At 37.5% G+C, this 15790-nt stretch overlaps 1 protein-coding gene across 1 annotated transcript in view; it reads right to left on the bottom strand.

The window, feature by feature from the left end:
• Positions 1–12133, bottom strand: part of LOC133420737 (low affinity immunoglobulin gamma Fc region receptor II-a-like) — a 39745-nt gene extending 27612 nt beyond the window's left edge. Inside the window, exons 1-2 of the mRNA XM_061710522.1 lie at positions 12092–12133; positions 1204–1230 (exon numbers count right to left, since the gene is read on the bottom strand). Coding sequence (XP_061566506.1) covers positions 1204–1230; positions 12092–12122 — 58 coding nt within the window. The 5' untranslated portion in view covers positions 12123–12133. The remainder of the gene's footprint in view (positions 1–1203; positions 1231–12091) is intronic.
• Positions 12134–15790: the final 3657 nt, after the last annotated feature.

Below are 15790 nucleotides of genomic sequence, written 5' to 3'. Positions count from 1 at the left end.
GCTGTTATCCTCACATTTATGATGTGACATCGCCACCACACAGAGACAAACGTGTGTCAAAACAGCGGCGGCAGATCAACACATTCCCGGTGCAGATAGAGTCATGCATGGGAAGATGCAGCCGTGATGATGCTGGTCGGGGTTTAGTCCACCGATCATCAAACATCTGAGCTGGATACAGAGGTTCTTCGGTTATCAGTCACTGATACCGACTTTACTCCAGATATTTGGGTAAATTAATCTCCTGACATGCGCGTGCTGCTCCACCTGGCCGCTGCAGCTCGTCCCCGCCAGGCAGCGCAGCAGCTCTCTGCTGTCTGTCTGGTTCTGAGCTCAATCAGCGGGACAGTAATACTTCGTGAAACCAAACGGAGCAAATATATAAAAATCTCCGCTGTTTTTCATCATCAGTTGCTGCATCGGCAGGACTTGGAGTGCAGTCTCCTGACGGCTCTGGTTGATCAGCCCGACAAACCAGCGCTAACGCAGTTCAAACAGCAGGTGTATCCGCCCCTTTAATCTGATTGGTTGCAGATCCTTCCGTGTTAAAAAAAACCTATGTGTGGATCTGATATAGAATCATTTAATACCTGACAGAATCATTTAATACTGCTATAGACGTACAAAAAAAAACGTATGAAAAAACGTACAAAAAAACGTACGAAAAGAAATTTACGGAAAAACGTACGAAAAAAAATAAGAAAAAAAACGTACGAAAAAAAAACGTACAAAAAACGTACGAAAAAAACCTACGAAAAAACGTACGAAAAAAAATAAGAAAAAAAACGTACGAAAAAAAAACGAACGAAAAAACGTACGAAAAAACGTACGAAAAAAAAAGTACGAAAAAACGTATCTAGTCACGTCAGGAGAGTCTCAAAACTCACACACAAATCCAGCGCAGCTCACAGACAAAAAAACATGTGTAAATCAGGTTATATTTGTGTGTGCATCAAAAATACATTTGTATATCTTGTCCTACGCACGTGTGAATTGTCCTGTGCACGTGTGAAACTGTGTGTGTATTTGCAAATCGGTCTGTGCATTTGTAAAACTTGTCCTGTGCATTTGTGAATTATGAGACTGTTCTAGCTCCATAATATTCAGCTCTAAATGATTTGTATTCAAATAAAATACACAGTTAATCACACTGAGACTTCATCAGTGAATGTAATATTGTGTTGTAATCAGTTGTAATCTTACCTGTAGCAGAATCCCACACAGTCATCCCTGAATAAAAAACAAAACAAATGTCAGTTTTAGCAGGACTTAAATCCTCTTCAGTAGAAAATGTGGCCGGATAGTGGGTTGTTTCTCGGATTTTTCCACTTTTGAAACTATTAGTATATGTTTTTTGAGTCATAAGAAGGCTTGATCCAGCTTTCCATATCAAGAACTCGAGATTTGATTTATTTTGGACATGTAAAAAGACAACAATTAAAAGAGAAGATAAGAAAACAAAACAAAAAAATACAAATAATTTCATCCTTTAACACTAAATATCTTAGTTTGTGCAAAACAACAAGAAAAAAAGGAAAAAAAAGAGGGAAAAACGAGGGAAAAAAGGAGGGAAAAAAGAAGGAAAAAACGGGAAAAAAGAGGGAAAAAAGAGGGAAAAAAAGACCTGCCGTAGAATCATTTAATACCTGATATAGAATCATTTAATATCAGAATCAGAATCAGAATCAGAATCAGCTTTATTGAGTCAGTTTAGAAAACTGTTATTGACTTCGGATACACCGGCGGCGGCACTGATGGAATTATGCGCCTGTTTTCCAAAGGGTAACACTGGGATAGGGGGGGAGGAGAAAAAAAATACATCTTCACATTGAATATCATACAATACACAATATCAAGTTGCAAAAAAACACCTCGCAGACACGAAGCACAGACGTCACAGGACTTGCACGTGGGTGATTGGGGGTGGGCAAGTCGGGGGGGGGGGGGGTGGTCCCGGCACAGTTCATCCAAGCGAGGGCCGGGTTGCTGGCGCTCAAACCCGGACGTCCTTGTCGGGAGGGGCTGATAAGAGAGGGGAGCCAGGAAGGCGGTTGGATGGGGAGAGGGAGGTGTGTGTGTGTCAGTGTGTATGTGAGAGTCTGTAACGCGGTAAGACCGACGACCTTTCTCCCCGAGAGTAGCCAAGCGTCCTTGATGTTATCGAACAGCGGTACAGTTCTGGGAGTCAGAATCCTCAGATGTTTTGACGGGGGAGGGTTAGGTTGGGTGCAGAGCGTCATGTTTACATTCCTCCCGGGAGATTATAGCGGAGAGGCTTGCCAGCCGCTCCTTCAAGGCCAAAAACTAATCAACAATTTGCAGGCAGCTCGGTAATTTTCCGTCTGCTTTTTCTTCTGGATCCTCAATCGATCAATAACTCCGCTCAGACGAATTTGTGATCAGTCCCCGCCAAGCCGGGTGCCCAGCTTCTCCAAGGTTTTCTCCATCTTGTTATAGAGCTCAAAGACCCCTGCTAGCCTACGATTCTGTTCAAGAATCGCATCCAGCTTGCGGCCCTGCTCTCCCAGCGTTACAGTCTGAGTGCTGAGCCCCATGCTCAATCCTTCAGCAGCTTCGGGCAGCTCAGAGAGGGCCAGAACGGCCCCCGCAGCCTTCCGCGATTGTCGATAGGCCAGGAAGATCCCCACTCCAATTAGGAGAAATCCTGCTATCATAAATCCAATTATGAAGGCGTCCTCAACATCCTCGACAGATAAAATTTTGAGGCACAGAGGGCGCCAGTTCTTATAGGAGTCCATCGTATAGCCGGCAAAAAATGTTCCGTCGGGGCAGGAGGGCTCCCTTACCCCCTGGCTTCTTGTTGCAAAAATTTGGTCAATGGTACTGAGGGTCCAGTTAATCAATTCCATGATTGTAGAGTTTCAGAGGAGTGAAAAGGAGAGACTCTGAAGACAAGACAGGACAAAAAGCAGCAGGGCAGATAAGGGCAGGAGGGAGCAGAAAATGCGACCGCCTTCGCTGAGAGCCGGAAGAGAATCATTTAATACCTGATAGAATCATTTAATATAGAATCATTTAATATAGAATCATTTAATATAGAATCATTTAATACCTGATATAGAATCATTTAATATAGAATCATTTAATATAGAATCATTTAATATAGAATCATTTAATATAGAATCATTTAATACCTGATAGAATCATTTAATATAGAATCATTTAATACCTGATATAGAATCATTTAATATAGAATCATTTAATACCTGATATAGAATCATTTAATATAGAATCATTTAATACCTGATATAGAATCATTTAATATAGAATCATTTAATATAGAATCATTTAATATAGAATCATTTAATACCTGATAGAATCATTTAATATAGAATCATTTAATATAGAATCATTTAATATAGAATCATTTAATACCTGATATAGAATCATTTAATATAGAATCATTTAATACCTGATATAGAATCATTTAATATAGAATCATTTAATACCTGATATAGAATCATTTAATATAGAATTATTTAATTCCTGATATAGAATCATTTAATACCTGATAGAATCATTTAATACTGCTATAGACGTACAAAAAAAAACGTATGAAAAAACGTACGAAAAAAACGTACAAAAAAACGTACGAAAAGAAATATGAAAAAAACGTACGAAAAAAAAACGTACAAAAAACGTACGAAAAAAACCTACGAAAAAACGTACGAAAAAAAATAAGAAAAAAAACGTACGAAAAAAAAACGAACGAAAAAACGTACGAAAAAACGTACGAAAAAAAAAGTACGAAAAAACATAAGAAAAAAACGTACAAAAAACGTACAAAAAACGTACGAAAAAACGTAAGAAAAAACGTACGAAAAAAACGTACGAAAAAACGTACGAAAAAAAACGTACGAAAAAACGTAAGAAAAAAACGTACGAAAAAAAAACCTACGAAAAAACGTACGAAAAAAAACGTACAAAAAAAACGTACGAAAAAACGTACGAGAAAATGTACGAGAAAACGTACGAAAAAACGTACGAAAAAACGTACGAAAAAAACGTACGAAAAAAAATTTACGGAAAAACGTACGGAAAAAAAACGTACGAAAAAAAACGTACGAAAAAACGTAAGAAAAAAACGTAAGAAAAAAAGTATGAAAAAACGTATGAAAAAAACGTACGAAAAAACGTAAGAAAAAAACGTACGAAAAAAAAACGTACGAAAAAACGTACGAAAAAAAGTACGAAAAAACGTACGAAAAAAACGTACGAGAAAACGTATGAAAAAACGTATGAAAAAAACGAACGAAAAAACGTACGAAAAAACGTACGAAAAAAATGTAATACCTGATATAGAATCATTTAATACCTGATATAGAATCATTTAATACAGAATCATTTAATACCTGATAGAATCATTTAATATAGAATCATTTAATATAGAATCATTTAATACCTGATATAGAATCATTTAATATAGAATCATTTAATACCTGATATAGAATCATTTAATACCTGATATAGAATCATTTAATACCTGATATAGAATCATTTAATACCTGATATAGAATCATTTAATATAGAATCATTTAATACCTGATATAGAATCATTTAATATAGAATCATTTAATACCTGATATAGAATCATTTAATATAGAATCATTTAATATAGAATCATTTAATACCTGATATAGAATCATTTAATATAGAATCATTTAATACCTGATAGAATCATTTAATATAGAATCATTTAATATAGAATCATTTAATATAGAATCATTTAATACCTGATAGAATCATTTAATATAGAATCATTTAATATAGAATCATTTAATATAGAATCATTTAATACCTGATATAGAATCATTTAATATAGAATCATTTAATACCTGATATAGAATCATTTAATATAGAATCATTTAATACCTGATATAGAATCATTTAATACCTGATAGAATCATTTAATACCTGATAGAATCATTTAATACTGCTATAGACGTACAAAAAAAAACGTATGAAAAAACGTACGAAAAAAACGTACAAAAAAACGTACGAAAAGAAATATGAAAAAAACCTACGAAAAAACGTACGAAAAAAAATAAGAAAAAAAACGTACGAAAAAACGTACGAAAAAAAAGTACGAAAAAACATAAGAAAAAAACGTACGAAAAAACGTACGAAAAAACGTACGAGAAAACGTACGAGAAAACGTACAAAAAACGTACAAAAAACGTACGAAAAAACGTAAGAAAAAACGTACGAAAAAAACGTACGAAAAAACGTACGAAAAAAAACGTACGAAAAAACGTAAGAAAAAAACGTACGAAAAAAAAACCTACGAAAAAACGTACGAAAAAAAAACGTATGAAAAAACGTACGAAAAAAAACGTACAAAAAAAACGTACGAGAAAACGTACGAGAAAACGTACGAAAAAACGTACGAAAAAACGTACGAAAAAAACGTACGAAAAAAAATTTACGGAAAAACGTACGGAAAAAAAACGTACGAAAAAAAACGTACGAAAAAACGTAAGAAAAAAACGTAAGAAAAAAAGTACGAAAAAACGTATGAAAAAAACGTACGAAAAAACGTAAGAAAAAAACGTACGAAAAAAAACGTACGAAAAAACGTACGAAAAAAAGTACGAAAAAAAACGTACGAGAAAACGTATGAAAAAACATACAAAAAAAACGAACGAAAAAACGTACGAAAAAACGTACGAAAAAAATGTAATACCTGATATAGAATCATTTAATACCTGATATAGAATCATTTAATATAGAATCATTTAATACCTGATAGAATCATTTAATACCTGATATAGAATCATTTAATACCTGATAGAATCATTTAATACCTGATATAGAATCATTTAATATAGAATCATTTAATACCTGAAAGAATCATTTAATACCTGATAGAATCATTTAATACCTGATAGAATCATTTAATATAGAATCATTTAATACCTGATATAGAATCATTTAATATAGAATCATTTAATACCTGATAGAATCATTTAATATAGAATCATGTAATACCTGATAGAATCATTTAATATAGAATCATTTAATACCTGATATAGAATCATTTAATACCTGATAGAATCATTTAATATAGAATCATTTAATATAGAATCATTTAATACCTGATAGAATCATTTAATACCTGATAGAATCATTTAATATAGAATCATTTAATTCCTGATATAGAATCATTTAATACCTGATAGAATCATTTAATACCTGCCAAATGTGAATACTGTATTTTGTCTTCCTGTTTGTGTCCTTTTAGAGATTATTTATTTATATAGTTGTTGTTGTTGTTTTAATATATATATTTTTTAAACCATGCACCTTAAAGAAGATTGCATCCAATTTCGTTGTACACATGACAATAAAGACATTCTATTCTATTCTATTCTATTCTATTCTATTCTATTCTATTCTATTCTATTGCCACGCATCTGCAACCAGCCCTGGGCTGCTGCTTAACCTTGTTCTGTCTTTGGGTCAAAATGACCCAATTCTTCTTTCCTTCTTTCCTCCTGCTCTCTCCTTCCTTCTTCCTTTCCTCTTTTCCTCCTTTTTTACCCTCCTTTACTCATTTTTCTTCCTACCTCCCTTCGTCATTCGTTCCTTTATTACCTTATTTGCTTTTCCTACTTCTTCCCTCCCTTCTTCCCTCCCTTCCTTTCTCCCTTCCTTCCTTCCTTCCTTCCTTCTTTCCTTCCTTCCTTCTTCCCTTCCTTCCTTCCTTCCTTCCTTCCTTTCTCCCTTCCTTCCTTCCTCCCTTCCTTCCTTCCTTCCTTCTTCCCTTCCTTCCTTCCTTCCTTCCTTCCTTCCTTCCTTCCTTCCTTCCTTCCTTCCTTCCTTCCTTCCTTCCTTTCTCCCTTCCTTCCTCCCTTCCTTCCTTCCTTCCTTCTTTCCTTCCTTCCTTCTGCCCTTCCTTCCTTCCTTCTTCCCTTCCTTCCTTCCTTCTTCCCTTCCTTCCTTCCTTCCTTCCTTCCTTCCTTCCTTCCTTCCTTCCTTCCTTCCTTCCTTTCTCCCTTCCTTCCTCCCTTCCTTCCTTCCTTCCTTCTTTCCTTCCTTCCTTCTGCCCTTCCTTCCTTCCTTCTTCCCTTCCTTCCTTCCTTCTTCCCTTCCTTCCTTCCTTCCTTCCTTCCTTCCTTCCTTCCTTCCTTCCTTTCTTTCTCCCTTCCTTCATTCCTTTCTCCCTTCCTTCCTTCCTCCCTTCCTTCTTTCCTTCCTTCCTTCTTCCCTTCCTTCCTTCCTTCCTTCCTTCCTTCCTTCCTTCCTTCCTTTCTCCCTTCCTTCCTTCCTCCCTTCCTTCTTTCCTTCCTTCCTTCCTTCTTCCCTTCCTTCCTTCCTTCTTCCCTTCCTTCCTTCCTTCCTTCCTTCCTTCCTTTCTCCCTTCCTTCCTTCCTTCCTTCCTTCCTTCCTTCCTTCCTTCCTTCCTTCCTCCCTTCCTTCTTTCCTTCCTTCATTCCGTCCTTTCTCCCTTCCTTCATTCCTTCCTTCCTTCCTTCCTTTCTCCCTTCCTTCCTTCTTTCCTCCTCCTCTCTCCTTCCTTCTTCCCTTCCTTCCTTCTACCCTTCCTTCCTTCCTTCTTCCCTTCCTTCCTTCCTTCCTTCTTTCCTTTCTCCCTTCCTTTCATCTTTTCTCCCTTCCTTACTCCCTTTCCTACTTCCTTCCTTCCTTCCATCTTTTCTCCCTTCTTTCCCCCGTTCCATATTTTCTCCTTTCCTTACTCCCTTTCCTACTTCCTTCCTCCTTTCCTTCCTTCTATCTTTTCTCCCTTCCTTCTTTCCTTCTTTTCTCCTTTCTTCCTTACTTCCTTCTTTCCTTCCTTCCTTCCTTCTTTTCTCCCTTCACCCTCCCTTGACCCAAACACAGCACAAAGGTTAAGTTGACGACTCACACGAGATTCCAGAACCTTCATCAGAGCAGACATTTAGAGATGGGCCTGTATTTGTTTAGAATACCAGGGTCAGCACCTTTTAACAGAAGCAGATTTCTATATAGTCAGGATTTAGTTTGTGAACAAGGAAAGATTAACCCTTGTGCTGTCTTAGGGTCAAGGAAGGAGGGAGAGAAGAAGGAAGGAAAGAAGGGAAGAAGGAAGGAAGGAAGGAAGGAAGGGCAGAAGGAAGGAAGGAAGGAAGAAAGGAAGGAAGGGAAGAAGGAAGGAAGGGAGGAAGGAAGGAAGGGCAGAAGGAAGGAAGGAAAGAAGGAAGGAAGGAAGGAAGGAAGGAAGGAAGGAAGGAAGGAAGGAAGGAAGGAAGGAAGGAAGGAAAGAAGGAAGGGAGGAAGGAAGGAAGGGAGAAAGGAAGGAAGGGAGAAAGGAAGGAAGGAAGGAAGGGTAGAAGGAAGGAAGGGAAGAAGGAAGGAGAGAGGAAGGAAGGAAGGAAGGAATGAAGGAAGGGAGAAAGGACGGAATGAAGGAAGGAAAGAAGGAAGGGAGGAAGGAAGGGAGAAAGGAAGGAAGGAAGGAAGGAAGGAAGGAAGGAAGGAAGGAAGGAAGGAAGGAAAGAAAGGGAAGAAGGAAGGAAGGAAGGGAAGAAGGAAGGAAGGAAAGAAGGAAGGGAGAAAGGAAGGAAGGAAGGAAGGAAGGAAGGAAGGAAGGAAGGAAGGAAGGAAGGGAGAAAGGACGGAATGAAGGAAGGAAAGAAGGAAGGGAGGAAGGAAGGGAGAAAGGAAGGAAGGAAGGAAGGAAGGAAGGAAGGAAGGAAGGAAGGGAAGAAGGAAGGAAGGAAGGGCAGAAGGAAGGAAGGAAAGAAGGAAGGAAGGAAGGAAGGAAGGAAGGAAGGAAGGAAGGAAGGAAGGAAAGAAGGAAGGGAGGAAGGAAGGAAGGGAGAAAGGAAGAAAGGAAGGAAGGAAGGAAAGAAGGAAGGGAGGAAGGAAGGAAAGAAGGAAGGGAGGAAGGAAGGAAGGGAGAAAGGAAGGAAGGAAGGAAGGAAGGAAGGAAGGAAGGGAAGAAGGAAGGAAGGAAGGGAAGAAGGAAGGAAGGAAGGGAAGAAGGAAGAAAGGAAGGAAGGAAGGGCAGAAGGAAGGAAGGAAGGAAGGAAGGAAGGAAGGGAAGAAGGAAGGAAGGAAGGAAGGAAGGGCAGAAGGAAGGAAGGAAGGAAGGGAAGAAGGAAGGAAGGGAAGAAGGAAGGAAGGAAGGAAGGAAGGAAGGAAGGGCAGAAGGAAGGAAGGGAAGAAGGAAGGAAGGAAGGAAGAAAGGAAGGAAGGAAGGAAGGAAGGAAGGAAGGAAGGAAGGAAGGAAGGAAGGAAGGAAGGAAGGAAGGAAGGAAGGAAGGGAAGAAGGAAGCAGAGAGCAGCAGGAAAGAAGGAAGGGAGGAAGGAAGGAAGGGAGAAAGGAAGGAAGGAAGGAAGGAAGGAAGGGAAGAAGGAAGGAAGGAAAGAAGGAAGGAAGGAAGGAAGGAAGGAAAGAAGGAAGGGAGGAAGGAAGGAAGGAAGGAAGGAAGGGAGGAAGGAAGGAAGGAAGGAAGGAAGGAAGGAAGGAAGGAAGGGTAGAAGGAAGGAAGGGAAGAAGGAAGGAAGGAAAGAAGGAAAGAAGGAAGGAAGGAAGGAAGGAAGGAAAGAAGGAAGGGAGGAAGGAAGGGTAGAAGGAAGGAAGGGAAGAAGGAAGGAAGGAAAGAAGGAAAGAAGGAAGGAAGGAATGAAGGAAGGGATAAAGGACGGAATGAAGGAAGGAAAGAAGGAAGGGAGGAAGGAAGGGAGAAAGGAAGGAAGGAAGGAAGGAAGGAAGGGAAGAAGGAAGGAAGGAAGGGAAGAAGGAAGGAAGGAAGGGCAGAAGGAAGGAAGGAAAGAAGGAAGGACGGAAGGAAGGAAGGAAAGAAGGAAGGGAGGAAGGAAGGGAGAAAGGAAGGAAGGAAGGAAGGAAGGAAGGAAGGAAGGAAGGAAGGGAAGAAGGAAGGAAGGAAAGAAGGAAGGGAGGAAGGAAGGAAAGAAGGAAGGGAGGAAGGAAGGAAGGGAGAAAGGAAGGAAGGAAGGAAGGAAGGAAGGAAGGAAGGAAGGGAAGAAGGAAGGAAGGAAGGGAAGAAGGAAGGAAGGAAGGGAAGAAGGATGGAAGGAAGGGAGAAAGGAAGGAAGGAAGGAAGGAAGGGAAGAAGGAAGGAAGGAAGGGAAGAAGGAAGGAAGGGCAGAAGGAAGGAAGGGAAGAAGGAAGGAAGGGAGAAAGGAAGGAAGGAAGGAAGGAATGAAGGGAAGAAGGAAAGAAGGAAGGAAGGAAGGAAGGGAGAAAGGAAGGAAGGAAGGAAGGAAGGAAGGAAGGATGGAAGGAAGGAAGGAAGGAAGGAAAGAAGGAAGGGCAGAAGGAAGGAAGGGAAGAAGGAAGGAAGGAAGAAAGAAAGAAAGAAAGGAAGGAAGGAAGGAAGGAAGGAAGGAAGGGAAGAAGGAAGGAAGGAAAGAAGGAAGGGAAGAAGGAAGGAAGGAAAGAAGGAAGGAAGGAAGGAAGGAAGGAAGGAAGGAAGGAAGGAAGGAAGGAAGGAAGGAAAGAAGGAAGGGAGGAAGGAAGGAAGGGAGAAAGGAAGGAAGGAAGGAAGGGAAGAAGGAAGGAAGGGAAGAAGGAAGGAGAGAGAAGGAAAGAAGGAAGGAAGGAATGAAGGGAGGAAGGAAGGAAGGGCAGAAGGAAGGAAGGAAAGAAGGAAGGACGGAAGGAAGGAAGAAAGAAGGAAGGGAGGAAGGAAGGGAGAAAGGAAGGAAGGAAGGAAGGAAGGAAGGAAGGAAGGAAGGAAGGAAGGAAGGAAGGGAATAAGGAAGGAAGGAAGGGAAGAAGGAAGGAAGGAAGGAAGGAAGGACGGAAGGAAGGAAGAAAGAAGGAAGGAAGGGAGGAAGGAAGGAAGGAAGGAAGGAAGGAAGGGAAGAAGGAAGGAAGGAAAGAAGGAAGGAAGGAAGGAAGGAAGGAAGGAAGGAAGGAAGGAAGGAAGGAAGGAAGGAAGGAAGGAAGGAAGGAAGGAAGGACGGAAGGAAGGAAGAAAGAAGGAAGGGAGGAAGGAAGGAAAGAAGGAAGGGAGGAAGGAAGGAAGGAAGGAAGGAAGGAAGGAAGGAAGGAAGGAAGGAAGGAAGGGAAGAAGGAAGGAAGGAAAGAAGGAAGGGAGGAAGGAAGGAAAGAAGGAAGGGAGGAAGGAAGGAAGGAAGGAAGGAAGGAAGGAAGGAAGGAAGGAAGGAAGGGAAGAAGGAAGGAAGGAAGGGAAGAAGGAAGGAAGGAAGGGAAGAAGGAAGGAAGGAAGGAAGGAAGGAAGGAAGGAAGGAAGGAAGGAAGGAAGGAAGGAAGGAAGGAAGGGAAGAAGGAAGGAAGGAAAGAAGGAAGGGAGGAAGGAAGGAAAGAAGGAAGGGAGGAAGGAAGGAAGGAAGGAAGGAAGGAAGGAAGGAAGGAAGGAAGGAAGGGAAGAAGGAAGGAAGGAAGGGAAGAAGGAAGGAAGGAAGGGAAGAAGGAAGGAAGGAAGGAAGGAAGGAAGGAAGGAAGGAAGGAAGGAAGGAAGGAAGGAAGGAAGGAAGGAAGGAAGGAAGGAAGGAAGGAAGGAAGGAAGGAGAGAGCAGGATAATTAGGTCATTTTGACCCGAAGACGGTACAAAGGTTAAAAAGAGAGTAATAGGTTCCGTAATAAAATCAGCTGACAGTTTTAGAGTAAAGTTCGAGCTGATCAGGACCAGGTTTTATAAAATCTAAGGATTTCTTATGAACCTCAGATACTGAGAGAGGTTTAAAACTAAAGGTTTGACCCTGTAACGTCCGGACTAAAAACAGAAGAGTGACCAGTAGCTGACTTTAGCACTAATGTTGTGAATTCCCTGCTGTGCAGAGTAGACTTCACAGCCAGCTGCTTCATGCAGAGACTGTTTGCGCATGCGCAGTGTGTTGAATGAAACTATTTTCAATTAGTTGATTAATCTTCCACCGAGCGTTTCTTCATCATCTTTATTTCTTTGTTCAACAGTGTGCGTCGGTGATGATGTAAGTTACCTGATAATCTGATATTATTTATATCTCATGTGACGATAGCTGTTAATATTATTTGAGTAATAAGCCTGTTTGTTTGTTAGCAGCACAGATCTTTTTTTTAAAAAAAAGCCTCCACTGAAGCAAATGTAAAAGTACATCAGAAGTGATACTTACAGAGAAGGAACATGAAAGCTGTCTCCTTCATGGTGGCCTGTTGCAGACTGAGACTGAGACTGAGAGAGTTCACAGCAACAGAAGTGATAATGTACTTACAGAGAAGGAAACACCAACAGGAAGGGCGGGGGGCGACCGGCCCACGAGCAGGGGAGTCTAAACACAGAGACGGACGTGGACGTAGGAAGATATGGTTTAATGCAGGGGTCGGCAAACCTTTATTATGTTCTTTTTTCCTTGTTCTCTCTTTTTGATCTTTTCTTCCTTTTTTTTCTTTTTTTTCCTCTTTTTTTTCCTCTTTTTTTCTTTTTTCCTTTATTTCGTCTTTTGTTCCTTTTTTCTCTTTTTTTCTTCCTTTTTCCTTTCCTTTTTAATCTCAACATTTCAACTTTTTTCTCGACATTTCGACTTTTTTCTCTACTTTTTTCTCGACATTTTGACTTTTTTCTCAAGATTGTACTTCAACTTTAATCTTGACATTTCGACTTTTTTCTCGAAATTTCGACTTTTTTCTCTTTTCTTCCTTTTTTTCTCTTTTTTCTTCTTTTTTCTTTTTTCCTTTTTTTTCTTCCTTTCTCTTTTCTTCACTTTTTTTCTTTTTTTCCTTTTTTTCCTCTTTTTTTCTTACCTTTTCCTTTCCTTTTTAATCTCAACATTTCAACTTTTTTCTCGTCATGCATAAGTGCATAATGAAAAAAAAAATCCTCCCCCAGTTCTAACTAATATAGAAACATGCAGCATGTGTTGCCTTCATTCCAAGTCTTATACAATTTTTTTCTTTTTTTTTCTTTTTTTCCTTTATTTCGTCTTTTGTTCCTTTTTTTCTCTTTTTTTCTGCCTTTTTCCTTTTTTATTTTTTTCTTCTTTTTTCCTTTATTTCCTCTTTTTTTTCTCTTTTTTTTCTACCTTTTTCCTTTTTTTCTTCTTTTTTTCTTCTTTTTTCCTTTATTTCCTCTTTTTTCCTTTTTTTCTCTTTTTCCTTCTTTTTTATTTTTTCCTTCTTTTTTTCTTCTTTTTTTTCCCTATTTCGTCTTTTTTTCCTTTTTTTCTCTTTTTTTTCTTCCTTTTTCCTTTCCTTTTTAATCTCAACATTTCGACTTTTTTCTCGACATTTCGACTTTTTTCTCGACATTCTGACTTTATTCTCAAAGTCCATAATGAAAAAAAAAAATCCTCCCCTAGTTATAACTAATATAGAAACATGCAGCATGTGTTGTTTTCATTCTAAGGCTCATACAATTTTTTTCTTTTTTCTTTTTTTCCTTTATTTCGTCTTTTTTTTTCTTTTTTCCTTCTTTTTTTTCTTCTTTTTTTCTTTTTTCTTTTTTTTTCTTTTTTTCCTTTATTTCGTCTTTTTTCCCTTTCTTTCGCTTTTTTCTTCCTTTTCCTTTCCTTTTTAATCTCAACATTTCAACTTTTTTCTCGACATTTCGACTTTTTCCTCAAAGTGCATAATGAAAAAAAAAATCCTCCCCCAGTTCTAACTAATATAGAAACATGCAGCATGTGTTGCCTTCATTCTAAGGCTGATACAATTTTTTCTTTTTTTCTTTTTTTCCTTTATTTCGTCTTTTGTTCCTTTTTTTCCTCTTTTTTTCTTCCTTTTTAATCTCAACATTTCAACTTTTTTCTCGAAATTTTGACTATTTTCTCAACATTTCAACATTAATCTCGACATTTCGACTTTTTTCTTGACATTTCTTTTTTCTCTACATTTCGACTTTTTTCTCAAGATTGTACTTCAAAATTAATCTTGACATTTCGACTTTTTTCTCGAAATTTTGACTATTTCCTCAACATTTCGACTTTTTTCTCAACATTTCAACATTAATCTCGACATTTCGACTTTTTTCTCGACATTTTGACTATTTCCTCAACATTTCGACTTTTTTCTCGAAATTTTGACTTTTTTCTCAAGATTGTACTTCAAAATTAATCTTGACATTTCGACTTTTTTCTCGACATTTTGACTATTTCCTCAACATTTTGACTTTTTTCTCGACATTTCGACTTTTTTCTCGACATTTCAACATTAATCTCGACATTTCGACTTTTTTCTCGACATTTCAACATTAATCTCGACATTTCGACTTTTTTCTTGACATTTCTTTTTTCTCTACATTTCGACTTTTTTCTCAAGATTGTACTTCAAAATTAATCTTGACATTTCGACTTTTTTCTCGAAATTTTGACTATTTCCTCAACATTTCGACTTTTTTCTCAACATTTCAACATTAATCTCGACATTTCGACTTTTTTCTCGACATTTTGACTTTTTTCTCAAGATTGTACTTCAAAATTAATCTTGACATTTCGACTTTTTTCTCGACATTTAGACTTTTTTCTCGACATTTTGACTATTTCCTCAACATTTTGACTTTTTTCTCGACATTTCGACTTTTTTCTCGACATTTCGACTTTTTTCTCAAAGTACATAATGAAAAAATAAATCTCCCCCCAGTTATAACTAATATAGAAACATGCAGCGTGTGTCCTCATTCTAAGGCTTATACAATTTTTTCTTTTTTTTTTTCATTTTTTCCTTTATTTCATCTTTTGTTACTTTTTTTCTCTTTTTTTCTTCCTTTTTCCTTAATCCTTAATCTCAACATTTCAACTTTTTTCTCAAAATTTTGACTTTTTTCACGAAATTTTGACATTTTTTTCACAAAATTTTGACATTTTTTTCACAAAATCTTCACTATTTCCTCGACATTTTGACTTTTTTCTCGACATTTCGTCTTTTTTCTTGACATTTAAACTTTTTTCTCGAGATTCTACTTCAACATTAATCTCGACATTTCGACTTTTTTCTCGAAATTTTGACTATTTCCTCAACATTTCGACTTTTTTCTCTACTTTTTTCTCGACATTTTGACTTTTTTCTCAAGATTGTACTTCAACTTTAATCTTGACATTTCGACTTTTTTCTCGAAATTTCGACTTTTTTCTCTTTTCTTCCTTTTTTTCTCTTTTTTCTTCTTTTTTCTTTTTTCCTTTTTTTCTTCTTTTCTCTTTTCTTCATTTTTTTTCTTTTTTTCCTTTTTTTCCTCTTTTTTTCTTACCTTTTCCTTTCCTTTTTAATCTCAACATTTCAACTTTTTTCTCGTCATGCATAAGTGCATAATGAAAAAAAAAATCCTCCCCCAGTTCTAACTAATATAGAAACATGCAGCATGTGTTGCCTTCATTCCAAGTCTTATACAATTTTTTTCTTTTTTTTTTCTTTTTTTCCTTTATTTCGTCTTTTGTTCCTTTTTTTCTCTTTTTTTCTGCCTTTTTCCTTTTTTATTTTTTTCTTCTTTTTTCCTTTATTTCCTCTTTTTTTTCTGTTTTTTTCTACCTTTTTCCTTTTTTTCTTCTTTTTTTCTTTTTTTCTTCTTTTTTCCTTTATTTCCTCTTTTTTCCTTTTTTTCTCTTTTTCCTTCTTTTTTATTTTTTCCTTCTTTTTTTCTTCTTTTTTTTCCCTATTTCGTCTTTTTTTCCTTTTTTTCTCTTTTTTTCTTCCTTTTTCCTTTCCTTTTTAATCTCAACATTTCGACTTTTTTCTCGACATTTTGACTTTTTTCTCTACTTTTTTCTCGACATTTCGACTTTTTTCTCAAAGTGCATAATGAAAAAAAAAATCCTCCCCCAGTTCTAACTAATATAGAAACATGCAGCATGTGTTGCCTTCATTCTAAGGCTGATACAATTTTT

This window comes from Cololabis saira, chromosome 20 (genome assembly GCF_033807715.1).
Source record: "Cololabis saira isolate AMF1-May2022 chromosome 20, fColSai1.1, whole genome shotgun sequence".
In the NCBI taxonomy this organism is placed as follows: Eukaryota; Metazoa; Chordata; class Actinopteri; order Beloniformes; family Belonidae; genus Cololabis; species Cololabis saira.
The sequence above is the reverse complement of the archived record's forward strand: the minus strand, read 5'-3'. Positions and strand labels throughout refer to the sequence as shown.